This window comes from Neodiprion fabricii, chromosome 4, assembly GCF_021155785.1.
Source record: "Neodiprion fabricii isolate iyNeoFabr1 chromosome 4, iyNeoFabr1.1, whole genome shotgun sequence".
Classification (NCBI taxonomy): Eukaryota; Metazoa; Arthropoda; class Insecta; order Hymenoptera; family Diprionidae; genus Neodiprion; species Neodiprion fabricii.
Window position 1 is genome coordinate 26,109,570 of NC_060242.1, and position 27,999 is coordinate 26,137,568.

General features: G+C 33.8%; 2 protein-coding genes across 2 annotated transcripts in view; one reads left to right on the forward strand and one right to left on the reverse strand.

The window, feature by feature from the left end:
* LOC124181471 (heparan-sulfate 6-O-sulfotransferase 1) overlaps positions 1–27,999 on the reverse strand; it is a 520,983-nt gene that overhangs the window by 303,569 nt on the left and 189,415 nt on the right. The window lies entirely within an intron of this gene.
* LOC124181468 (mothers against decapentaplegic homolog 3) lies at positions 12,509–27,215 on the forward strand. The gene is made up of 6 exons (XM_046568076.1): positions 12,509–13,117; positions 15,786–15,994; positions 16,259–16,461; positions 17,815–18,038; positions 18,241–18,554; positions 20,799–27,215. The coding sequence occupies exons 1-6, from the start codon at positions 12,915–12,917 to the stop codon at positions 21,065–21,067; spliced, it is 1,422 nt and encodes a 473-aa protein (XP_046424032.1). The 5' UTR covers positions 12,509–12,914; the 3' UTR covers positions 21,068–27,215.

Genomic DNA, 27,999 nt, shown 5'->3' on the forward strand with positions numbered 1-27,999 from the left:
AGTAACTTTTCCCTTTCTCGGCAACGTTGGTGAGTTTGCATGTGTTAGGTTATGGGTATTTCCCTGGGATTCCTCTGTCACGTGGCGTGGCGGTAACAATTGTTACACAAATCTTCGATTTCTTAGCTGCATGGATAGGCTCATTCACGATCACAACGTGCTTCACTTGCAGTCCAATAATTTTTTTTCGCAATTTAATGTACCGTAGCTTACTCGAAGTTAGAAATTTTGCACGTTGCTAAAAGTGGAATGAGCATCGCGACAGGTAACCGTCGCTTACTCGGCACTCGCGAGATCGAATTGTGTTCCGCAAATGATGTAATAATCTACGTTTGAATTTACCGATGATGTCGTTTAAGTGATGGGTTCACCTGAGGTTTGAACGTATTCAATTATTCACAATATTGATAAATCGATAAAATTCCAAAGTCTGGCATAACGTAACGTAGTGAAATTGCATCTTATATTATTATATATCATTTTCAACCCTTTAAAAGTCAACAAATATTGATCAACTGCAGGCTTAGCTCGCTTAGAAAAATGCTAATTGGCATACAGGATGTTTTTAATCTATTTTACAAAATGTTAATGTACCGATAGTCTGCCAACATTTACTAAAATAATACATACAACACTAGAGTTGGCGGGACATAACCGCGATACCTTATTCTGAGTAGGCAGACTATGATATGAAAACATTTTGCTCCCAACAGGTAACCAACGAAAATGTAAGTCAGCGACCACGGCGCGAATGATGAAGAATGATGTGTGTTGGAAAAAATGGCGAATCGTTTAGATCGAATATAGGTAACCGGGTAGGTAGGTGGACGTTTTGGGATCCGTCGCGGGGTTTATGCATGTGTGCGTGAGTCTCTCTTTTCCGTTGGGTGGTTCCGTTGGGGAACGGGTAAGGTTAGGAAGGTCGCGATATACCGTGATGTTACTGACTTTTGTAATCCACAGCGTCAAACGATCACAGAAATCTTGCTCTCAAAAGACTCCGTATTCGAGTCTCTTGACCATTTCCAAGCATTTGAATAAGAACGAGATTGAATTTCTTATTTCCTGTAACTCTGCAACCATTTTTCAATTCCAACAACTGAAAAAGAATAGAAACGGAACTATTAGCAGAATTATGGATCCCGTTTCTTTAGTTTACCGAATTAAGCATGTTTTATTCTAATGAGAAACTGTGCGTTTTAATTTGTATCTTCGTTTATATTCGATTTTATCTGTTCTTTCCTGTCCCGTCCGATCCGCGACAATGCCACCTCTTATAGCCTATTCATTTCAATTATTCATTTAGAATATGGGATTGCAATTTCCCGATTCTGTTCTTTCCATCCGAATCCATTCGTTTCAAAAAATACAATTCATTCGAATCCGATTCGTATGCTTTCATATTCTTTGAAACGAATTGATTCGCATGGAAAGAACAGAATCGGATTATAATTTGCAATCCCCCTATTCTAAATGAATAATTGAAATGATTAGGTTGTGAGAGGTGGCATTGTCGCGGATAGGACGGGATAGGAAAGAACAGATCAAATCGAATATAAACGAATAAACAGATTAAAACGAACAGTTTCTCATTGGAATAAAACATGCTTAATTCGGTGACCTATAAAAACGGGATCCATAATTCTGCTAATAATTCCGTTTCTATTCTTTTTCAGTTGTTGGGCTCGTTATTCAATTCAATTATTAAGTCATTACCGATGATTATTCCGTACAATTGATCTCTGTGATCGTCTGAATGGGCAAAACGCATCTCTGGACCATCTATCGCGTTCCGTGGTACGCTAGATGGGGAGAGATGCTGAGCTCGAAGACTTCGCGTCGAAGAGGACCGCCGACCGTCACGCCACACAATAATGCATGCCCTCCAACCTCCTTCCTCATTTCAAATTGATTTGTAATCTGAGAACAACAATCCGCATAGCAATGTATCTCATTCAAAAAGATACAGATGCGGATTGGGCTTCTACAGAATTTTTGGGACAAGTTCCACATAATACAAATTTTTTGACAGTTTAATCTGTCGCGCCTTTTTGCGCCTAGATTAATCACGAGAATTGGACGCAGCCTTGTGCGCGTAAATTAACCACGGGACTCGGACACGTTTTTACGCGCCGATTTTGCAAACGGTATATAGAAAAGAGTTACACACTTTCGATGTGTTAATCTTTCAACTCTTCGGTCAATTATTTACGAACAATAAAGTTTTCAAGTTCCACGGCGCCTTTTGCGCGTGGACTTGATACCTTTCAGTCATGAGAGAAAGCGCGTTATTTTACAACCGGAGCTCAACGCGCAGGTATAGAAATCTCGGTAGTGTTCAGTGATAGTGGAGAATCTTGACGTAAGTATTTATAAAATATATATGAAACGTACAGAAACACTCGTTTAACTGATCGTATTATTTTCTGTTTCAGGGCAACAAAACCAATTTTTTAACAAATGCACTGAGAACTATAGAATTTTCAGTCGAAAAAGATATTCACTTCAATAACTCAATGCAGAAAAAGATATGGATTCAACACAAATTTTAAATGATTTTTATTCATCAATATAATTAATAATCGAAGCAACGAATAATAACGTGAATATCATGTTAGACTCGATCCATTTTTGGTCAATCTATGGACTTGTGTGATTGTGCTAACCATACCTTCGTTTGTTTCAGGTAATGAAATTTTTGCTTGTTTAAGATAATCACCCCTTTATCCGATCGTGCTAATCGAACCTTTATCTATTTCAGCTGATAAAACCTGTGTCTGTTTCAGCTAACCAAACTTTTTATCTGTTTCTACTAATTAAACCTTTTGTCTGTTTTAGGAAATCAAATTTTTTGTCTGTTTCAGCTAACCGAAACCTCTGTCTATTTCAGATAATGAAACTTTTTGACCGTTTCGCTAATCAAACCTTTTGTCTGTTTCAGCCAATCAAACTTTTTATCTGTTTTAGCTAATCAAATCTTCTATCTGTTTCGAGTAAATAATTTGTCTCTTTTTTCGTTAATTATATTTTTTATTTATCTAACTGTAAGTTAAGAATATTTTTGACTGTATCGACATATGTCACTAATTATATATTTCATCTGTTTCAGGTGACTGCATTTTATTGACTGTACAGAAAACTTATCGTTCCTTTTCCTAGGCTTAGGTCTGGTTTAGGTCTAGTTCAGGGTCAGTGATCTTGTTTTCACCGATAGACAGATTAAGCGATGTAGGTCAGAATCATCATGATCACAAAGTGTGGTAAAAGTTATTCAGATGTTGGTTTTCTTGATGGTTTTACAGTATTTTATTGCGATTGTTTTAGTGATTGAGTTGTTTGAGTGATTGAGTAGTGATTCCAGTAGGAATTTAAATGTTTTTCAGTGCTTTCCACAGAAATATAAAATTCATTCCGTGATTCCAGTAGAAATTTAAATGTTTTTCAGTGCTTTCCACAGGAATATAAAATTCATTCCGTGATTCCAGTAGGAATTTAAATGTTTTTCAGTGCTTTCCGGAGGAATATAAAATTCATTCCGTGATTCCAGTAGGAATTTGGATGTTTTTCAGTGCTTTCCACAGGAATATAAAATTCATTCCGTGATTCCGGTAGGAATTTAAATATTTTTCAGTGCCTTCCACAGGAATATAAAATTCATTCTGTGATTCCAGTAGGAATTTAAATGTTTTTCAGTGCTTTCCACAGGAATATAAAATTCATTCCGTGATTCCAGTAGGAATTTAAATGTTTTTCAGTGCTTTCCACAGGAATATAAAATTCGTTCAGTGATTCCAGCAGGAATTTAAATATTTTTCAGTGCTTTCCACAGGAATATAAAATTCGTTCAGTGATTCCAGCAGTAATTAAATGTTTTCCAGTGCTTTTCATAGGAATATAAAATTCATTCTGTGATTCCTGTTGGAATTTAAATATTTTTCAGTGCCTTCCACAGGAATGTAAAATTCGTCCAGTGATTCCGGTAGAAATTTAAATATTTTTCAGTGCTTTCCACAGGAATATAAAATTCGTTCAGTGATTCCGGTAGGAATTTCAATATTTTTCAGAGCCTTCCACAGGAATATAAAATTCGTTCAGTGATTCCGGTAGGAATTTAAATATTTTTCAGTGCCTTCCACAGGAATATAAAATTCGTACAGTGATTCCAGTAGCAATTTAAAAATTTTAACAGTGCCTTCCACAGGAATATAAAATTCGTTCGATGATTCCAGTAGCAATTTAAAAATTTTAACAGTGCCTTCCACAGGAATATAAAATTCGTACAGTGATTCCAGTAGCAATGTAAAAATTTTAACAGTGCCTTCCTCAGGAATATAAAATTCGTTCGGTGATTCCAGTAGCAATTTAAAAATTTTAACAGTGCCTTCCACAGGAATATAAAATTCGTTCAGTGATTCCGGTAGGAATTTAAATATTTTTCAGTGCCTTCCACAGGAATATAAAATTCGTACAGTGATTCCAGTAGCAATGTAAAAATTTTAACAGTGCCTTCCACAGGAATGTAAAATTCGTCCAGTGATTCCGGTAGAAATTTAAATATTTTTCAGTGCTTTCCACAGGAATATAAAATTCGTTCAGTGATTCCGGTAGGAATTTCAATATTTTTCAGAGCCTTCCACAGGAATATAAAATTCGTTCAGTGATTCCGGTAGGAATTTAAATATTTTTCAGTGCCTTCCACAGGAATATAAAATTCGTTCGGTGATTCCAGTAGCAATTTAAAAATTTTAACAGTGCCTTCCACAGGAATATTAAATTCGTTCGATGATTCCAGTAGCAATTTAAAAATTTTAACAGTGCCTTCCACAGGAATATAAAATTCGTACAGTGATTCCAGTAGCAATGTAAAAATTTTAACAGTGCCTTCCTCAGGAATATAAAATTCGTTCGGTGATTCCAGTAGCAATTTAAAAATTTTAACAGTGCCTTCCACAGGAATATAAAATTCGTTCAGTGATTCCGGTAGGAATTTAAATATTTTTCAGTGCCTTCCACAGGAATATAAAATTCGTACAGTGATTCCAGTAGCAATTTAAAAATTTTAACAGTGCCTTCCACAGGAATATAAAATTCGTTCAGTGATTCCGGTAGGAATTTCAATATTTTTCAGTGCCTTCCACAGGAATATAAAATTCGTACAGTGATTCCGGTAGCAATTTAAAAATTTTAACAGTGCCTTCCACAGGAATATAAAATTCGTTCAGTGATTCCGGTAGGAATTTAAATATTTTTCAGTGCCTTCCACAGGAATATAAAATTCGTACAGTGATTCCAGTAGCAATTTAAAAATTTTAACAGTGCCTTCCACAGGAATATCAAATTCGTTCAGTGATTCCGGTGGAAATTTAAATGTTTTTCAGTGCTTTCCACAGGAATATAAAATTCGTTCAGTGATTCCAGCAGGAATTTAAATATTTTTCAGTGCTTTCCACAGGAATATAAAATTCGTTCAGTGATTCCGGTAGGAATTTAAATATTTTTCAGTGCTTTCCACAGGAATATAAAATTCGTTCAGTGATTCCAGCAGTAATTAAATGTTTTCCAGTGCTTTTCATAGGAATATAAAATTCATTCTGTGATTCCTGTTGGAATTTAAATATTTTTCAGTGCCTTCCACAGGAATATAAAATTCGTACAGTGATTCCAGTAGCAATTTAAAAATTTTAACAGTGCCTTCCACAGGAATATAAAATTCGTTCGGTGATTCCAGTAGCAATTTAAAAATTTTAACAGTGCCTTCCACAGGAATATAAAATTCGTTCGATGATTCCAGTAGCAATTTAAAAATTTTAACAGTGCCTTCCACAGGAATATAAAATTCGTACAGTGATTCCAGTAGCAATTTAAAAATTTTAACAGTGCCTTCCTCAGGAATATAAAATTCGTTCGGTGATTCCAGTAGCAATTTAAAAATTTTAACAGTGCCTTCCACAGGAATATGAAATTCGTTCAGTGATTCCGGTAGGAATTTCAATATTTTTCAGTGCCTTCCACAGGAATATAAAATTCGTTCAGTGATTCCGGCAGGAATTTAAATATTCTTCAGTGCCTTCCAGAGGAATATAAAATTCGTTCAGTGATTCCGGTAGGAATTTAGATATTTTTCAGTGCCTTCCACAGGAATATAAAATTCGTTCGGTGATTCCAGTAGCAATTTAAAAATTTTAACAGTGCCTTCCACAGGAATATAAAATTCGTTCAGTGATTTCGGTAGGAATTTGAATATCTTTCAGTGCCTTCCACAGGAATATAAAATTCGTTCAGTGATTCCGGTAGGAATTTAGATATTTTTCAGTGCCTTCCACAGGAATATAAAATTCGTTCAGTGATTCCAGCAAGAATTCAAATATTTTTCAGTGCTTTCCACAGGAATATAAAATTCGTTCTGTGATTCCGGCAGGAATATAAATATTTTTCAGTGCCTTCCACAGGAATATAAAATTCGTTCTGTGATTCCAGCAGGAATTTAAATATTTTTCAGCGCTTTCCACAGGAATATAAAATTCGTTCTGTGATTCCGGCAGGAATATAAACATTCTTCAGTGCTTTCCACAGGAATATAAAATTCGTTCAGTGATTCCAGCAGGAATTTAAATGTTTTTCGGTTCTTTCCACAGGAATATAAAATTCGTTCTGTGATTCCAGCAGGAATTTAAATATTCTTCAGTGCCTTCCACAGGAATATAAAATTCGTACAGTGATTCCAGTAGCAGTTTAAAAATTTTAACAGCGCCTTCCACAGGAATATAAAATTCGTTCTGTGATTCCGGCAGGAATATAAATATTTTTCAGTGCCTTCCACAGGAATATAAAATTCGTTCTGTGATTCCAGCAGGAATTTAAATATTTTTCAGTGCTTTCCACAGGAATATAAAATTCGTTCTGTGATTCCGGCAGGAATATAAATATTTTTCAGTGCTTTCCACAGGAATATAAAATTCGTTCAGTGATTCCAGCAGGAATTTAAATATTTTTCAGCGCTTTCCACAGGAATATAAAATTCGTTTTGTGATTCCGGCAGGAATATAAACATTCTTCAGTGCTTTCCACAGGAATATAAAATTCGTTCAGTGATTCCAGCAGGAATTTAAATGTTTTTTGGTTCTTTCCACAGGAATATAAAATTCGTTCTGTGATTCCAGCAGGAATTTAAATATTCTTCAGTGCCTTCCACAGGAATATAAAATTCGTACAGTGATTCCAGTAGCAGTTTAAAAATTTTAACAGCGCCTTCCACAGGAATATAAAATTCGTTTAGTGATTCCAGCAGGAATTTAAATATTTTTCAGTGCTTTTCACAGAAATATAAAATTCGTTCTGTGATTCCGGCAGGAATATAAAATTCGTTCAGTGATTCCAGCAGGAATTTAAATGTTTTCCGGTTCTTTCCACAGGAATATAAAATTCATTCCGTCATTCCAGCAGGAATTTAAATATTTTTCAGTGCTTTCCACAGGAATATAAAATTCATTCAGTGATTTCAGCAGGAATTCAAATGTTTTCCAGTGCTTTTCATAGGAATACAAAATTCATTCCGTGATTCCAGTTGGAATGTAAATATTTTTCATGTACCCGGCATACAAATAAAAATCCAGTTTACATTCACAGTGATAACTTTTTTAATCAATTCGTCAAAACGTATATTTTTCTATTCGTGGCGGGTGTAAGTTATTCAAAAAGTAGAGTCTGAGGTGATTGTGACAATGCAGCGTCAGGCAATCCAAACATGTCGAAGATGTGGAACAGCGGAACCGATCATTTTTTTTTACACTAGGTACACAAACAAAACGATTTTATAATTGTCATATATTCTTCAAATCATCCATCATATCATTATTCTATTTTACTTATTGCATAAACAATGTGACTAAGTAATTTGTTCTGTTTATTTTTCAGTGTGGTCTTAGGTGGATTCATCTAGACAGGCAGTGCGCGGACCGCTTTCATGCCGTGGAGCTACGAAGCTACAAGGTAAAATTTCCCATACATGATAATCTACATTTTTCTAACATTTTTTATGCATCTGTAAATTGAAAAACGACGGTACTCAGTTTTCTGTACAATGAATTTAAAAAACATCACGCTATTGCATGTATGATACTACAGTTTTCTAAGCTTAACCGTTACTTCTGTATTCATTTTAGCATTCAGCGGAGACATCCGAGTAACTTCTCCATTACTTGGCAACGTTGGTGAGTTTGCATGTGTTGGGTTACGGTTTTTTATCCCCTGGGATTCCTCTGTCACGTGGCGTGGCGGTAACAATTGTTACACAAATCTTCGATTTCTTAGCTGCATGGATAGGCTCATTCACGATCACAACGTGCTTCACTTGCAGTCCAATAATTTTTTTTCGCAATTTAATGTACCGTAGCTTACTCGAAGTTAGAAATTTTGCACGTTGCTAAAAGTGGAATGAGCATCGCGACATGTAACCGTCGCTTACTCGGCACTCGCGAGATCGAATTGTGTTCCGCAAATGATGTAATAATCTACGTTTGAATTTACCGATGATGTCGTTTAAGTGATGGGTTCACCTGAGGTTTGAACGTATTCAATTATTCACAATATTGATAAATCGATAAAATTCCAAAGTCTGGCATAACGTAACGTAGTGAAATTGCATCTTATATTATTATATATCATTTTCAACCCTTTAAAAGTCAACAAATATTGATCAACTGCAGGCTTAGCTCGCTTAGAAAAATGCTAATTGGCATACAGGATGTTTTTAATCTATTTTACAAAATGTTAATGTACCGATAGTCTGCCAACATTTACTAAAATAATACATACAACACTAGAGTTGGCGGGACATAACCGCGATACCTTATTCTGAGTAGGCAGACTATGATATGAAAACATTTTGCTCCCAACAGGTAACCAACGAAAATGTAAGTCAGCGACCACGGCGCGAATGATGAAGAATGATGTGTGTTGGAAAAAATGGCGAATCGTTTAGATCGAATATAGGTAACCGGGTAGGTAGGTGGACGTTTTGGGATCCGTCGCGGGGTTTATGCATGTGTGCGTGAGTCTCTCTTTTCCGTTGGGTGGTTCCGTTGGGGAACGGGTAAGGTTAGGAAGGTCGCGATATACCGTGATGTTACTGACTTTTGTAATCCACAGCGTCAAACGATCACAGAAATCTTGCTCTCAAAAGACTCCGTATTCGAGTCTCTTGACCATTTCCAAGCATTTGAATAAGAACGAGATTGAATTTCTTATTTCCTGTAACTCTGCAACCATTTTTCAATTCCAACAACTGAAAAAGAATAGAAACGGAACTATTAGCAGAATTATGGATCCCGTTTCTTTAGTTTACCGAATTAAGCATGTTTTATTCTAATGAGAAACTGTGCGTTTTAATTTGTATCTTCGTTTATATTCGATTTTATCTGTTCTTTCCTGTCCCGTCCGATCCGCGACAATGCCACCTCTTATAGCCTATTCATTTCAATTATTCATTTAGAATATGGGATTGCAATTTCCCGATTCTGTTCTTTCCATCCGAATCCATTCGTTTCAAAAAATACAATTCATTCGAATCCGATTCGTATGCTTTCATATTCTTTGAAACGAATTGATTCGCATGGAAAGAACAGAATCGGATTATAATTTGCAATCCCCCTATTCTAAATGAATAATTGAAATGATTAGGTTGTGAGAGGTGGCATTGTCGCGGATAGGACGGGATAGGAAAGAACAGATCAAATCGAATATAAACGAATAAACAGATTAAAACGAACAGTTTCTCATTGGAATAAAACATGCTTAATTCGGTGACCTATAAAAACGGGATCCATAATTCTGCTAATAATTCCGTTTCTATTCTTTTTCAGTTGTTGGGCTCGTTATTCAATTCAATTATTAAGTCATTACCGATGATTATTCCGTACAATTGATCTCTGTGATCGTCTGAATGGGCAAAACGCATCTCTGGACCATCTATCGCGTTCCGTGGTACGCTAGATGGGGAGAGATGCTGAGCTCGAAGACTTCGCGTCGAAGAGGACCGCCGACCGTCACGCCACACAATAATGCATGCCCTCCAACCTCCTTCCTCATTTCAAATTGATTTGTAATCTGAGAACAACAATCCGCATAGCAATGTATCTCATTCAAAAAGATACAGATGCGGATTGGGCTTCTACAGAATTTTTGGGACAAGTTCCACATAATACAAATTTTTTGACAGTTTAATCTGTCGCGCCTTTTTGCGCCTAGATTAATCACGAGAATTGGACGCAGCCTTGTGCGCGTAAATTAACCACGGGACTCGGACACGTTTTTACGCGCCGATTTTGCAAACGGTATATAGAAAAGAGTTACACACTTTCGATGTGTTAATCTTTCAACTCTTCGGTCAATTATTTACGAAAAATGAAGTTTTCAAGTTCCACGGCGCCTTTTGCGCGTGGACTTGATACCTTTCAATTATGAGAGAAAGCGCTGCATTTGAAACCTGGCGCTCAACGCGCAGGTACAAAAATCTCGGTTGTGTATAGCGATAGTGGAGAATCTTTGCGTAAGTATTTATGAAATGTATCTGAAATGTACAGAAACACTCGTTTAAGTGATCGTATTATTTTCTGTTTCAGGGCAACAAAACCAATTTTCTAACAAATGCACTGAGAAATATAGAATGTTCAGTCGAAAAAGATATTCATTTTAAAAACTGAATGCAGAAAGGGATGTCGGGTCAAAAAATTTAGAATGTATTTAATTCATCAATACAATCAATAATTATCGAAGCAACGAATATTAAAACGAATACCATGTTGGACTCGAGGCATTTTTCGATAGCGTATGGACTTATGTGATTGTGCTAACCAGACCTTCGTCTGTTTCAGCTAACCAAGCTCTTTATCTGTTTCAGATAATGAAAGCTTTGTCTGTCTCAGCTAATCAAACTTTTTGTCTGTTTCAGTTAAACAAATCTCTTGTCTGTTTCAGCTAATTCATTTGTCTCTTTTTCGTTAATTGTATTTTTTTCGTATCTAAGCTAAGTATATTTTTGTCTGTATCGACATATTTCACTAATTATATTTTCATCTGTTCCAGGTAACTGAGTTTTATTGACTACTGAAAATTTAACGGTTCATTTTTTAGGCTTAGGTCTGGTTCAGGTCCGATTCAGGGTTAGTCATCTTGTTTTCACCTATACATAGATTTAGCGATGTAGTTCAGAATCATCATGATCACAAAATATGGTAAAATTTATTCAGCTGTAGTTTTTTTAATGCTTTTACAATCTTTTTTTGCTATCGTTTTAGTGTCAAGAATTTTTTTTTCTTGAGACGCTCATAGATCATGTTCGGTTTGTATTCCACTGTAGAATTACATCTTTGTCGTATTTTGGTGGTTGTGTGTATTCTACTCTGAATTGTTTCCATTTCTTCAAAGATTTCTACATCGTCTTACAATTAGGGCAGGTAAATACCAATGTCTTACAGCGATTCATGTGTTCCATCTTGGTTTAGTTGTTTATTGTTTTGCGAATTCACCAGGTTCTCCATTTTAGTGGTTATCTCATACCTTATAAAAAAAGAATATAAGAAAAGATCGATCTTGCTACTATTCTCCGTGGAGTAGGCCTACTTGGGGATACGACGTAAAAAAAAAAACGTACCGGGTACTCTACCGCTTGCGGTGGTGTGGAAACGAGCTAAGTGAACTTATTTTCACTTGTCAAATGCTAATATATTGTAGTTTTTCAAATGACACTTTTGTTATTGCGTAAATTCAATTTATCGTCAATAAAACTCATGCTTCGATAATGTGTAACGTATGTGGAATCGTAATACCTTCGGATTTCTCTAGTTTAGTCAGACCAAGTAATATGAGTAGAAGTTGAAAAAAAACCTTGATTATCTTGAAATTTTTTAAAATTACTGTTGGAATAATGATTGCCTGAGGTTCATCCATATAGTAATCATAGACGAATTTTGCCATGTGGGGCATGTCGTACAGCCTCTACCAAGCTACCGATTACTGGAATGAGTTACGGAATTGCCCGTGTAGAGGAGGACGCAGAATACGTGACGATGAATTTATGTCTGCCATTTTCAGTTACGAAAAGCCCTTTAGCTAGCAGTCTTTATGTATTTTGAGTCAACGCGTCTAGTGACAGTTAACAAACATGACCACTTCGCCCACTCGCTCCATGTTTAGATAGATTCTGACACGTTCGATATCCCTAGCAATTTTACGAGGCACGGTGTTGGTTGAGCACCGTTCGCACTGCCGGCCACCTGCCACAGACTTTTTTGATTTCTGTTCGGCCCTAGACGAATCGCACAAGTTATTGAAGCTATTATGCGTGCGTTCCGAAATTGCACTTCAGTCTTCAAGCTTTTGTCCGCTCGCTGCTCAGTCCGAAGGCGGCCGGCAATTCGGATCTCATTCGGAACCGTGGGTCGTAAAATTACCAGGGATATTGCAAGGGTTAGAAATTCAGAATCAATCCTGAGTGTCTGTACAAGTTATGCACATTAATTAACGTGTGCAGGGCGCATGCGTAAACGTATTAACATTTCGGCCATCTATCTCGACATCGCCCTCAAGTGGCCTTCACCACTTTAGTGCACGTTCCAGTGTAACTCTGCCTCTGAATACATTTCAGTGCTTTTGATAATCCACTATGGTAATCATGACAATCATAGTCCACGGTTAAGTTCACGAAGGACAAAATGGCGGTTGCCGTAAAGTTGTCGTTGAACGTGTAATTTATCTTCTTATAATTTGACGCACTTGTCGTCTGTACTTTGGGGTAACATTATTCCGAAGTGTATAGCGAGTGAACTATATCAGTTTAATTCCATCTTAGTGTGTGTTTTGATTAGTGAACTGTATCGTCGGCCTGATGCGGGTCGCAAACGAATCGCCTATTGCAAATGATGACTTCAATGCTGCCTAGTTTCAATCCACCGATCGTAAAGAGGCTATTGGGTTGGAAAAAAGGCGAGGGTGAAGACAAATGGAGTGAAAAAGCTGTGAAGAGTTTGGTGAAAAAACTAAAAAAGTCCGCGGGGCTCGACGAACTTGAAAAAGCGATCACCACGCAGAGTTGTAATACCAAGTGCATTACTATACCAAGGTGCGCAAGTTGTGTTTTTGTTATTATAATTGTTGTTATTTTTGTTTTCATTAGTATGTTTAGAATATTTATCATCATTCATTGTTACGTGAAAACTAAGATGACACTGCGTTGAGACTTTTACATAATTACTGCAACAAGATCTATACCCGTTTAGATTGATTGACAGAGTTAGTTTTATTTTCAGCTCAGTATTATTCAAATTACACGATTTTAAACTCCCAGCACCGCAAATGCCGACAAAACACTCTAAATCTCTAAAAATAGAACGGTATCATATCCGTGAATAATATGCATTTCAATAGTGGTTTTATTGGCATTTTATATTATTTTAATGTTTTGGAACTGGTGATAGCTTTAATCTTAATTTCAAGATATCATCCAAAGAGGATATAACACATATCAGACATATGATGTATAAGCAAATCCAAATGTTTAATATCAAGAATTAAGATTGTAACACAGTTGGTGCAATTTATTAAGCAACGAAGTTGTTGAGCCTGATTCTGCATCGCTGTCAAAATCTTATTCTATTCCTAGAGTGAAAACACAAACAAAAGAAAGTTGCTATCAAGTGAACTGCTCATACTTATCCGTAATCAATATCTAATGCATAGAAGTCATTTATGACAAAATGTGCTTTTATTCAAAATAATACCGCTAAAATTTTATATGTAATAGATCTAAAGTACATAGATTATCTGATTACATTCCGATTTTGAGGCTTATGAGAATATACGCGCTTATACCTGAAAAAACACATATAAACATGAATCAATCACATTCGTTTTAATCGAAAGTTGCTAATAATCACACTGTTGCAATTGTGAAAATACGGTAAACAATGTTACATTCGTAGATATAGTTATTATTATGAGACTTTGAATACAGGCTGATAATCCTTTGTCTATCTGAAGAATAAGTTTGTATCTGATATAAATCAGATAACATTTTACAAATATAATGACTGACTCCTCAGGTACTGCCTCATGTTGCCACGTAATACATGAAGTCCAATACAAAAATTGATTCTTTAACAATTCAGTTAAAATTTCACTCCTAAATTAAATCACTTGAAATATTTACCAAATTGTAGTCAACACACAAAATGAGCTTTTTATGGTATATTCGAACAATAATTGAATGACACGAAGTGACTTGTGTTTGATGACAAGCACAATCAAACCTTGAACACATCTGATGTTTTATAATAAGTGCTTGTTAGATCTTGACTTGAATAATCCGATACAGATATATGAGAAGGTAACCGTTAGTTCCAGTACCTTGCTGTACATTGCGAAGAAATGTCTGACCGTTGAGATCTTATTCATGAAGTGGTGAATATACTCATGAAGATTTGATTAAACCTCCACCTTTTACCTTACAATTAATTGATGATCTTTGAATAAATGAGATACTTACCATCATCATCAATATATTGAGTATCTTATCGATGGAAGCAAAAAACCAATCCAAAATGAAACTGCTATTCTAAAAAATAAATTACTTTTGAAGCCAGATAAAGGGATCTTTTCACTTTGCAGTTTCTTTTACCTCATTATTTATATCGTGAATACGATACCTTAGTAACATCAGATTTATTTCAAATTTCCATCATTATGAATTATGTACACTTACGTGATCAGATTCTCTGTAACATAATATTGTACTATATCGATTCTGATGTTAACCTTGACTACAAGCATTACACTTTTACGAAATATGTTCAGTTCATGTGTGACATTCCAAAAGCACAAAAAAAAGTTTGTGGGAAACCCAATGTAGGTACCGAATTCTTATCGGGCGAATGAAACTTGGTAAGCAATCTAAATGGTAAACTTGATGCATATCAATCTTGAGCAGACTCATGCTTAGTGTTCAGCTCAGAGTTCTTGTAGAAACTCAGTAACCATGAAAATATAAGTTTTTGATAATACCTGATCGTTTAAAACTTCAGTTACATATATCTGAAACGAAAAAACTCCCATGGTCCTATGGGGATGTTGACCTATTTCATTTTCAATTTTTGATTACTTCTCATTAGTCATTGCTCGACAAATAGTAACTAATTTATCTTATAATGAATGAATGTCTATTGGTTTATTAGTATATCATGGATTGAGGGGGTATCTCATTTAGACACTGAATTTTGAGGTGTTATTTGGGAAGTAATTTTGAAAAAAAATATCGAACTTAAATGGTAGAGGTTTCCTACACATATTTAGTAGTATTAGAACTAACTAACTACACAGAATTTTGCAAGCCATTTTATTGAAAATCTTTATAAGCTTCACATTGGTGCTCATGTCATGTTGCCAAATATCGCTTTAACTGGGCACATGGATTGCAGCCGTCCTAGTTGTATTCAACAAAAAAGCTAATGAAATTCTCCGTCGATATGAGTGTAGTCATTGATCTTTGATATATGATATGCGATACGTACTACGAATACAGCATTTGCCGTACAGAAAAATAAATTGTCATGCACATTGAAAACCCGTATGAAATGCAATAGAACTAAAATTACGAATGAAAGTATAATTCTTCCTCATTATACTTAGCCCATAAAATTGAATGCTGTAAAATGAGAAATGCCTTGAAAATGTTCTCACATACATAAAATGCTCAAAAGTTTTATAACCAGTCTGCATATATATTTTAATTTCAGACCCAATCAAGGAGGAATCGGTGATAACGGAGTCCAGGGCATTCGGGGAAAGGGTCTACCACACGTAATTTACTGTCGATTGTGGCGTTGGCCAGATTTACAGTCGCACCACGAGTTGCGAGCTATTGAACATTGCGAATACGCATTTACTCAAAAAAGAGACGAAGTTTGTGTGAATCCATATCATTATCAAAGAATACAAACTCCAGGTAAAATGAAAAGCGTTTGAAAACTAGCAAAAATTCTGTAATTATAATTATATTCTCATTCATTAGATTAGAATATTTTTTGATGATCAATCAATCATTATGATGGTGGAATTATTTATCAAATTTAGATTTCGATACGACCAGAACAACCGAGTGAAATGGTAGTGTGTCGAAAATATTCTGCAGGCTACTTTAATTCGCTCTGAAGACATTACTAATTGCTTATAAAATTGCAGGATACTAAACCTTTATCAATTGTTACAGTTTTGCCAGCAATCTTGGTGCCAAGGCATAGTCTTTCTGGTGACGAATCAGTTTTGTATAATACCTCACTAGAAGAGTTGAGCGTTAGTGTACCAGAAAACACAAGCTTTCACGCAACATTAAACCATCAACAGCACAACCAACAGGGCATTCCGCAATCTCCGCAACAGCAGCAACCGAATAATCCTTATCAAGGAATGCAGGTGATGAGAAATTTTTGCATCTATAGATGAAAATAGAATATTTTCAATACTCAACTTTCTTTTTAATCTCTTGAGCAGTTTTTGTAGAAAATTTGCTGCATCAAAGAAACAGCTGTTACTTTGAATATATCGATCAATTTTAAATAAAAAAATTTGGAAAAAATCAAACAAGATTTTTGGGCATTCTGAAGAAGGTAACAAGATCGTTTATATCAGGCAATCAGTGTTGTTATTTCAGATTGCTGATTCTATAAATAGAAATAATCTTTAAATCTATCAGTTAATATATTATGTGATTCATCAGCTATGATGTAGACCCTAAATTCATGCTAATGATGTGTGATGTGTGTAACAATATCTGATTTTACCTTTCCGCGTTTTTGTTATGTATTGAAAAGACGATACAATTAGGCTCTGAAAACACAATTTCCGTCAGGTATCATCTTGGTCCTAAGATTTACATTTACGGAAACATCATTTCTATGTTCTACTTGTATAGTTTCTTGATTTCCCATTCGATGTTATTTTCTGTTCTCCATTTACGAGCATCTGTATGCTTCTGTATATGGGGTTGTTGCCTATTCTAATGCTTTTTTAAAAATTTTTTAAATGTTTATTCCACATGCAGTTTGTTCCTTATTTCGTCGTTCTTTTATTTTATTTATTTTTATTCTTATTTATCATTATATTTGCGATAATCCTGTTCGTTTTTATTGTATTTTTTCATTAATATTACATGGAGTCTTCAAACTTCATTATATGGTGATTTTTTCTACTACCCTACCCTCTATCCTAGTTGGAAGATGAATATCACTCTCTGTCACATTATAATATTGAAATATTATCAACAAAAAATACACGTTTTCTAAATCTTTGCATGTTATTCAGCGAATGACTGACACTTACTTTATACTGGGAGGTAAAAAACTTAACGTATTGACTTTTCGATCCAAACGAAGTAATTAGACAAAAGTTTTATATTCTTACTGACCATTTTCTTTTTCTGTAATACAATTGAGCAATAAATGTTGCGTATAAGAAATCATGAGCAACTAACTGAAAAGAAAAAACTCTGCCCAGAAATAGTCTGAATTTCTTTTCTTGAGTGTAATGCTATTTTTGTCCCTCTTTTTTGGAGAATTGCATAATTTTTTAGTACCCCAGACTTAAAATAGGTCACAAGTTTAGGAGGTCGACTAAATATAACCAATACATTTCCGTTTTGTCCCAGTATTTCTTTTTTAATAGTTCATCGTATCGAATTCCTTTTGCGTTTTATTGCGCTATGAGAGTTTGAGGAATTATAATGATATGTATTCACTATTCTCACATGTTATTTCTTACATATTTTAGAGCATGCAAGCAACAAGTCCTGCGAGTGTTGGTAGTTTAGGAAGCGTCCAAGGGTCTCCACGGCCGGCTCCAGGATCTATGGATCCTCCAGCTGATACGCCTCCACCTGGTTATATTAGCGAAGATGGTGACAATATGGATCATAACGACAATATGTCCCTATCACGTTTGTCTCCTAGTCCGGTAGATGCGCAACCAGTGATGTACTGTGAGCCTGCATTTTGGTAAATAAAAAAGTGCAACATTTTTTATGTACTGTTTTACCAATGCGCGAAAAAAATAAATAAATAAGCATGTTCAATTTGAGGTGATCGCAAGTTTTAAAAAGAAACCAAATGGAACAAAATATATTATCTATAAATACAAAGTTGTTCAAAAATAGTTGTCAGATATGATATTATAATGAAATATTATGTTTCTTTCAAGGTGTTCAATAAGTTACTATGAACTTAATACAAGAGTAGGTGAAACATTTCATGCCTCTCAACCGAGTATTACAGTGGATGGTTTCACGGATCCAAGTAATTCAGAACGCTTTTGCCTTGGCCTTTTATCCAATGTAAACAGAAACACAGTTGTTGAACAAACCCGACGGCATATTGGGAAAGGAGTAAGGCTGTATTACATTGGTGGCGAAGTGTTTGCTGAATGTCTATCAGATTCTAGTATTTTTGTGCAAAGCCCTAACTGTAACCAACGTTATGGATGGCATCCTGCAACTGTTTGCAAAATACCACCTGGTGAGTTGATTTAATTATTTATTCAATATTTATACGTAATTACTATTCTCAGCCGAATCCTTAAAAACTGTACTGTTATAACCCTTTATATTTTCAAATGACTTCACTGAAAAACTAAATACATAACAATACCAACTTGATGAAAAAAATTTATCATGGTGGGTTTGTAAAGAATTGTCATATGAATAAACTGACTCGATGCACGGTGAAATCCAATGAATATACCAAATTTTCTACTGTTTCGAAGCAATTCGAGATAAAATGTCGCTATCTGATCATTTGTTGACAATTTTGCTTTATTTTCCATTCTTAAGAAAATTACCGCAGCTTACAAATGTATTCATTTGATAAACACTTAACATCCGACCTTCTCGTAATCAAATTACCAAGAACGGCAATAATTTTCAACTCATAAACCTCCCTAACAAATCATTACTTTCTAGAGGATTCGGCTAAACCTTGCTTAAAGTAAATGAATGTGCAGAAGTCATTAAAATTTTTACTGACGCATTAGCTATCATTGACTTTATTCAGCCATTGATTTTCCAAAGTGAATACTCAACCTAAATTCAACACAGTTTGCTCATTCTGAAAGAATATGAGCTTCACATGTGGAGTTGTACACCAAACAGACGAGCGTCTGATCTCAACTGTTTTTGATTTTATCAACTTTTACTTTTACCATTGACCTGTGTGCCTGAAACAGTAAAAAATTTTCTATATGCATTTTTTTATTCGTTTGCGATTTACCGATTTTTAAAAATCATCTTTCTCTAATTTGTCAATCAATTTTCAAATGGCTGAATATGATAATGTACATAAGTATACCAACACGCTCATCTTTGATCATATACTCAAATGGATATATTAGCAACATGTTTTCATTCTTTGTAGAACTATTTGCTCAACGTCAAAGTACAACAGTTAAAATTTTGCAGTTTATCTCTTTCAATTATTCTGCAAAATTATCCCGAATTTATACTTTATAACGCAAAATCTTTGAGCCATATTCTAAAACGGAAAAGTTCTGCTCTCGATGTTTTAGGTTTTTTAAAGTTTGTCACAATCTTTCTAAGTCAATTTTACAAGTGACATAACTTGGTAAATCACACTATTTCACAATATAATAATTGTATTGTTTCAATTCTGTGCTTCAATGACCTCATTGCCCGATATTAGATTGGAATTTTAAAGTGTTGTAAGTCATAAAAAAAAAATATGGGATCAGAGAAATCATGACCTGCTCACTGGCGCTATAAGTGCAAACTCCTAAAAGCGGTGTATCAGATGATTGTGTTTGTTGAATTATACAAATATCAAAGCAGAAAAAACTTTGTGCAGCTATTGAGTTTTTATTGTTGCTTGCAAACATTTTTTCTATTTATTGGTATCTGTCTAAATGAATAGAAACGATCAGGTGTTACCCTGTTTTTTGACGCCATATTACTACAATACCCCCCAGTTTCAATCCCAATGCCAAGAATTGTGTTCATCTTAAAAAAAACTCTGATGCATATCTTTCGTTATTTTATGTGTCAAATTTATTAATCCAAGTCCAACATTCGTAATCAGAAAATTCAATGATTATTCTTAGCTATAATTCTGTAAGCGATTGCTCATTTGTGATAAAAAATCAAGCAGTTCTAAATGAATTATCAGATGGCCTCAAATTCGTGTTCTTTCTCAAATAAATTTTAGACTTTCCTAGGCTCATATTCAAGAGATTGTATTTACAATTATATACTGCAATTTAGTAGAGAATTAAAACAAAAAAAAAATCAAATTGAACAGTTAGTTGTTGAGATAAATATCCCTGGAATTCACCCACTCTTTTAGCCATATACTCATACATACCCCCTTCATGTTCCTTAATGTTAACGTTACCCACGTCAACTTCATAGTTCATGGGAGATATGCAGACATATCTCGTCTCTCCTGTTTCTGCTTCAATGGCTATATGGGGAAACTCTTAATATTCCAAATACCCTTACTTCACCTACCATAAGAGCTCATTATTCTACGAATTATGTAAAATGAAATCTTAAAAACTTCACTGAGACATTTTTACAATAAATATTAGTCATTCTCAGGAACAAACTATCGAGTATAAATATTGTACATTATATTTTATCACAAACTATTATATTTGATCAAAAACTATCAATGAAATTAGCGTAAAGTTCTTTTTCATTTAACCTAATTAAGCCAAAGTAAATTACTTTTATTGATTTCCTCGTGTTTTAGGTTGTAATCTTAAGATTTTCAACAATCAAGAGTTTGCTGCGCTCTTGTCGCAGTCGGTATCTCAAGGTTTCGAAGCTGTATATCAGCTGACACGAATGTGTACGATCCGAATGAGTTTTGTAAAGGGTTGGGGAGCCGAATATCGCCGCCAGACTGTTACTTCAACGCCATGTTGGATAGAATTGCATTTAAATGGACCACTCCAATGGCTCGACAGAGTTCTGACGCAGATGGGTTCACCTAGATTGCCATGTTCATCGATGTCTTAAAAGAAAAATCCTTCAGGATGACCTTGCTTGGTCGAATGTCTCGCTACTCTGCTTAAGCCTTTGGAAGATTAATGGGCTAAGACGAACGGAAAACTTCCAATTGATCGTTTCATGTATAATTTAAAATTGTAATTATTTCATTTCAAAATCTCCGTTAGTTGCGATGATCAAGTATCGAATAATCATGGAAAACGTGATAAAAAATATGCATGCAAGTGGACCAGGCAAAGATGTGATTGCGATGGTACTCCATGTCAGGAATACACATTTTGGTCACAAAGATTGAATACCAAACCTAGCTCTCAGAATGCCTATGGTTTAGAAATCATTGATTTGTAAATGACGACTGTATTAAGGAAAATTTGAAAACAAATATCAAGAACTTTGAATTTTTTATACATTACCAGCTGTTGTATTTGTAAATACATATAACGGGTTCCATCTTATTTAATCTAATCAGTGAAAGTCAATGACGTCAATTTTTTTTACCAATTATCTTTCGGATCTGATGTTTGGCCATTTTTCGCCACCTCTATTGGTTTTATCAAATATCCCTTTTTTCATCATATTTTCGAAAACAGACATTCATTAATTAGATCCAATACCAAGAACATTAATATTTCTTAAAAATGGTCGTAGAAAAAAATGTGTCATAAGATTTGAGCTTACCGCAATAACATTTTCATAAATTTTTTCTATCACAAAGAAAGATGAAAATCTTTTAACATTTATTTTAGGATGCCTGAATCTTATGCTGCATTTTTCGTCTCATGTCAACGGAGTACTAACATTTCTGATGTTGAAACCAATTACAAAACGCGTGTTACGAAAATCAGGAAAATTAATGTAATTAATAAAACAATAGAGGGGGCCAAAGCGGAAAATGGTCAGCCACGTTTTTTACTTTTTTTTGTCAGAGTATAACCGAAAGCAATCTGACGAAAAAGTCAGCATCCGCTATCTTCCTTGATTAATAATAAGTTTAATAAGATGGAAACCCACACATACATATGTTTATGTACAACGCACATGAACTGGCTGCCAATCCCACTTACATCATTAATTGAGAAATTTCGTTTTTCAATTTCACAATTGATTAACAAGTTTCAAGTATCGAGAAAATTGATAATTTACTACAGTCCACTGGAAGATTGCTTACACAATTGTTTCTTCTTACTAGTCTAACGTATAGCAAAAATATTTATTGTACGTTGCTTTAAAGTTATTCTCCAATTCAACCTTAATACCAGATTGAACCTTTCCACTTTAACTATTTTCAAAGCTGTTTACTAGAGTATTATTTATTACATAAACTGTACATTATTTCGACATCATTCGTCATGGTTTGAAATTTAGAAATATATTAGGCAAAAATTTAGTGAGGCATTTTTTTCACTGTTGTCTTTTGCTTTAATGTCGAGGATGATTATTTTAGAATAACCAGATTCACTCAATTGAATTTTGTCAAATGGAAATGAGTCATGAGAAACATACATGATCCCATATTTGCAAGCTAATTTGCAAGCATTCTTCTTTTTTGCATTACTGTATAAAAATGAGCCTGATTCTATGCATACATCATTATGAACAGTTGCGTTCAGCAGATATGAATCTTGCATAATATTTCCTTAACACCACTACTATGGTGATTTTGTATTGATATTAGCTGACGAACCACATCACTTCCATAACTGTAATCTTTGCTGAATGTGAAAGAAGTTACACTTATCCTTAATATTATATCATTTTAAAGTAATTATCTTTTCTTGTGTACTGTGGTCTGGTTCGTACATTACTCATCAATTTGGTGTTTAACAATATATAAACTGAATGAGTTAAGGGAGGTTTCTAGTTTGTTGGGCCGAAAAATCTTCCATTTCTTATCAATATTTTATGCAAAAAATATTATATCTAGAATGTTGATATTTGGTATGTTAACTAAGCAGTCTTTATTGTACATAATAATATTTTTTAAAGTTTGACAAAACTTGGTATTGGGAGTGGGAAGAGCCCCCCACGTATGTCTCTGCGCCAGTGATAATATTCTTTGCTAGCGGAAGTACTTCTCCACACGCTATATGAGCAATTGTTATAAAATTTGGCAAGCACATGTAAAACAAACGTCTCGTCGAGGAGCACTTCCGCAAATGAAGAATATCATCGCAGGTGCAGCAACATACGTGGCTCCTCCCACTCCCAGTACCATGTTTTGTCAAACTTTAAAAAATATTATCATGTTCAATAAAGACCGCTTAGTAAACATACCAAATATCAACATTTAATATTTCATATTTTTTGCATTACAAATTGATAAAAATCGGATTTTTTTCGGCCCAAGAAGGTAGTAACCTCCCTTAATAATTGGGGATAAATACACGTATATTCTATCAGTGCTCATATGTTGTTGAGAATTTATGAATTGGTTTATATTTTTCTACTATGGTTTAAGGTTTATTATTCAAATTCAAAATATCTAGTTTGTTACTTTTATATTTGCAATGTTTAGAAATCTTTTACAATTCCATGCCATTGAAGTTACCTATTTTCTAATCAATTCATTTTTCCTAAACAAGATTACACAGTGTTAATGTTCACTTTTCTATACTTCAGGGTTTTAATTACTAAAACAACACTGGTTGGCTGCATACCATAGCGGCGTTTACAAGCTTTATGCAACTTACTATGGTATCTTTTTTAGTCGTTGCATCTTCACAATGTTCAGTAATTTCTTACTTTGCTTATTAGTAGAAATATACATAGTTCTCATTAATAGTGCCAAAGGTTGCCTCACACTTGACAATCAAGTCTACTCCGATTTTGTAGCTGATTGTGAGTCATAGTTGAGGGCTCTTGATTGTATATCATACTATAATTCCTTTTATCTGAATTTATACGACCCCAGGCTGCTTGTACAGTATTTTTCGATTTTGATTTTGAAACAAAAATGGACGACTTGGAAACCTAATCGCGGGTATGTTCTTATATTTGACAAAAATCATGAATTCACACATTCTCATGATATCCCAAAAATAAGTCACTTTTTCTGTCACAGGAAGTTTGTGTTAGTTTAATTTCAACTTCCTGTAACTAAGAAATTTTATGGCGAAATATAAATATTGTTCAGCTTGTACATCATTGTTTGCACTTCCAAAGTGCTAAAGGCGTGATTTGGACAATGATTTGCAGGTAAAAGAAGAAATATATTTAGTAATGAAGTTCGGAAATTTACAGCACACTGTCTATTGCAGATTACACTCAGAAATATAATCGAAAAATCTAAAGTCAAAAAACCATTCATCGTCTGATCGTGAGTTAAAGCAAGTTAGAATTGATGTGATTTTCTTTTGTTTTCTAATCAATTTCTTTTTTATAATTTTATTTTGTTTTCCCGGTAGTCAGGCTTTTTCCATCAAGTATTACAATTATCTCTTTATAGGCAAAAATTTTAGCTTGACGAGTTTCATGCCTGTAGCGCTTTACGTGTTTTTATTCCTCGCATTTATTTTAAAAAGTGACCAGTGTTGGGAAATATCTCACGAATGCATATTTTCGTTATTTAGAAACTTAGGATTGCAATTGCCTAAATCATCATAAAGAAAAACATACTCATATTTTGGAAATCCAGTTTCTTCAAATTCATTCTGAAATTGCAATACAATTATTTTTGAACCAATGTTTTATCACGTTAACGTTATTAACATTAGTCATCTTAATTCTTGATTGATGATGCAATTCCATTATTCACGAATTAATCAGAACAATTGTTATAAAATGAATTGGCCTCTTTCTTGTTCATTATTAAATCGAAACTTTGAAGCTGTATTACAAGATGGTAACCTAGGGTTTGGTTCATCCCTACTTATTTTGTAAGTCACAATTAATTAACGCAACACATAGATAGCTTAACTTCATGCGAACAGAAACTTGAGAAGTTAGCCACAGCAAACCATCTTTCTTCTATTATACATAAAGTGAATTTTTTAAAAGGTAATTAAAGTGAAACATTTACAAAATTTATTATCTTTGAGCTTCCGTAAATAATCTCCAGTCATTATTTCTAATTATGCGTGTTATTTATAATACCAAATTTTGGAAATATGGGATTTAGCGATCAGTTCATTATTTTCGTCTAGTATTGGCATAAATAGTTTGAAGATACAACAATTCAGTCAATCTGTTGCGTTATTATCGTGATTCCATCGTAATGTACGTTTATTATACACGATACAATTACTGTTATTTTTTATAAATATTCCTCAAACTAGGCATTACATAAGAATCATGCCTACACGAAAAGTAGTTCAGTATTAATATTTGAAGTACACAATGATTGGAAGTTACAATTTGAACAATCGGCATTTTCCATTCGCATTAAAAACAGAATGAAAATCCTATAGTATGAACTTACTGTTGTAGCAATAAAAATATGCAGCTGTTATACTGTTATTCTCACTTTGAATGAAAGATAAGATTCAAAACCGACAGCAAACGAACCTACTACTGTAGGAAATATGGATGTTTAACTCACGTTAAACGTAGTACGTTAACTGAATGTCTTGCATAAAAATTTCTAATACTATATCGTATACTATACACCTGGTATACAATGAATGTAAAATCAACCAAGCTACCTTTCCAAAGGTAGAAAAAATATCGTTACGTATTATGGTGTCTTATCGTATCTAATGTCATATTAATTATTAATAAGTATGATAAGAGTATACATTCTATAAACGAAATGTCTTATATTATACATACTTATAATACAATATAATATTGAAGAAAAGATCAAATACCATGTACTGAGCTTGCTGAACCGTTGGAAGTAGCGTGAAACGAATATTGAGGTTTCCAAAGTTATGTTTTTTGCGTTATGTAGGGAAAAAAATCTTGATTCGATGTATTAGCTGAAATATCATGTAACATATAGGAAGGCCTGCTAAAAATGATTAATTAGTTTTATCGAATAAAGCAACAACTGATTGCAGAATGAAAGTGGGGTAAGTTATAGTGAACCACCCTTATAACAAAACAATGAAAATCATGCTACCTACAGGGTGACCCCGTTGCGACTAGACATTATGTTACAATCAATTTACTTTCATAGAGGGACAACACAGCGCTTTATCAATTATATTAAATTTGATTCCAAATTAACGATATTGTATACGTATGTGTAATGCAGTGTTTCTTAACTTGTGGGTTATCAAATATTAGAGTATTGACGGGTCCGTCAAATGTCTGGCAATGGGCTGTGATGAAGTAAATTGTAAAACAATTGTAGTATTTACCTGGTTCGTGGTACTTTTTGAGATACCAGTGACTGAGCATGTGCTTAGGTGTACGTAATACTTAACAATTACCTATTTTATGATGCGAGAATTTTTGTTGGACTTACTCAAGAGCGGATGAAAATCTTCAAATGTGTTAAAGTATTATGTGCTATTTTGGCGTGGTATCTCTTATACTAAAAAACATTTGTAAAATATTTTGCAAGAATATATTTTGACCAATTTTCCATATCCCAGAATTGAATGACAAAATTATGTATTTAAAAATAATTTTTAAAAACTGTTGGTACTCTTGAAAATAAGCATAAAATTCACTATTTATTGATTACAGTTCTCTGTATTCATATATTTCAAAAATTCGAAGTACCAAATTACGGTCTGGGCATAGACTATTTTAATCATTGATTGAAATAAATAATCTAGAGGTAAAATAGATGTATAAAATTAGTTGATAATTATAAATTTGTAATATATCCTATAATATTAATTGTTATCTTATAGTACTAATAATAAAAATTCTTTATCCATGCAAAGCATGAAATTTTGTCAGACAAAAAGAAATGGTGAGTAGTAATTTAATTAAATCTTGTACAAATTGGAATGAATGGCAATACGAAAGTGATTTGAATTCGTGAAAACAAACGTTTAATGAAATAAGAAACCGGTAACTGCTGTATTCTACCACATTCGCTAGTAGGAACTAATTGTAGTTTTAGACCAAGAACATTAATTTGTGCAATCCTCAAAAAAATTAGACACTGATATTAACAGTTGAACTTCCTGTAATTATCATTGCTTGCATTATCAACTATCTGACTATTATTCAACTTATTCCGAAAGTATATGCAGAGTTGATTACTCTGATAAAAATCACGTCATCGTCAGATAGATTGAAATGATGAAGAGTGCAAAAAAGTTAATCTCACTTCATCTTAAGGGAAGATTTCTGATTATACCATTTTAATAATTATAAAGAGTATTGTGCATTTTATTAATTCTGGGACTGAAATGAAGTTAAGAAACACTGTTTGACTACATACCTATATTTAAAATTAGGGTACAGATCGTTTATATTTTTAATTAAATCAGAATATTTAAAATGCTACAAGGGACTATCTGTGTCAGGGTCCATACTCTTATATTTTGTGTTTAGCATAATTGTACGAATTTATAATAAGTGAAAAATTTGAATTTATTAGCATCAAAAAAAAGAAGAAAGAAAAAAAGAAGGAAAAAATCGTTTTTTGATGTAGCAGCAGTTCATATCCAGAATAGATTGATGGTATACCACAGGGGTTATATTCTATTGAAATATAAATATAATTTAAAATTGTATAGATGATTATTTACCAAGTATACGACCGAACTTTATTTAATATGAACGAAATCGGCCAATATTTTGATGTAATATTTTTGGAGTAAGTAACGTTTGTCACATTAGAAGAATGAAATTTGAGAATTTATTTACATCATTTAAAAGATCATGTTAGAGTTTTTCTTGTACAAATTTTATTGAATTTATAATCATTAAATTTGAACTATAGTTTTGAAAAGAATTGTCTGTCAATAGAATTAAAATAATTATTCTATGACTTCTGATTAATCCTATGTATAAATAAATCATACATACTTATATATGTT

Bases quoted from the DNA above. Each gene is read 5' to 3' on its own strand.
- LOC124181468 (XM_046568076.1), top strand. From the start codon at position 12,915: ATGATGACTTCAATGCTGCCTAGTTTCAATCCACCGATCGTAAAGAGG. The intron at 13,118-15,785 runs GTGCGCAAGTTG...TTTTAATTTCAG, and splicing joins AAGTGCATTACTATACCAAG to ACCCAATCAAGGAGGAATCG. The intron at 18,555-20,798 runs GTGAGTTGATTT...CTCGTGTTTTAG, and splicing joins TGTTTGCAAAATACCACCTG to GTTGTAATCTTAAGATTTTC.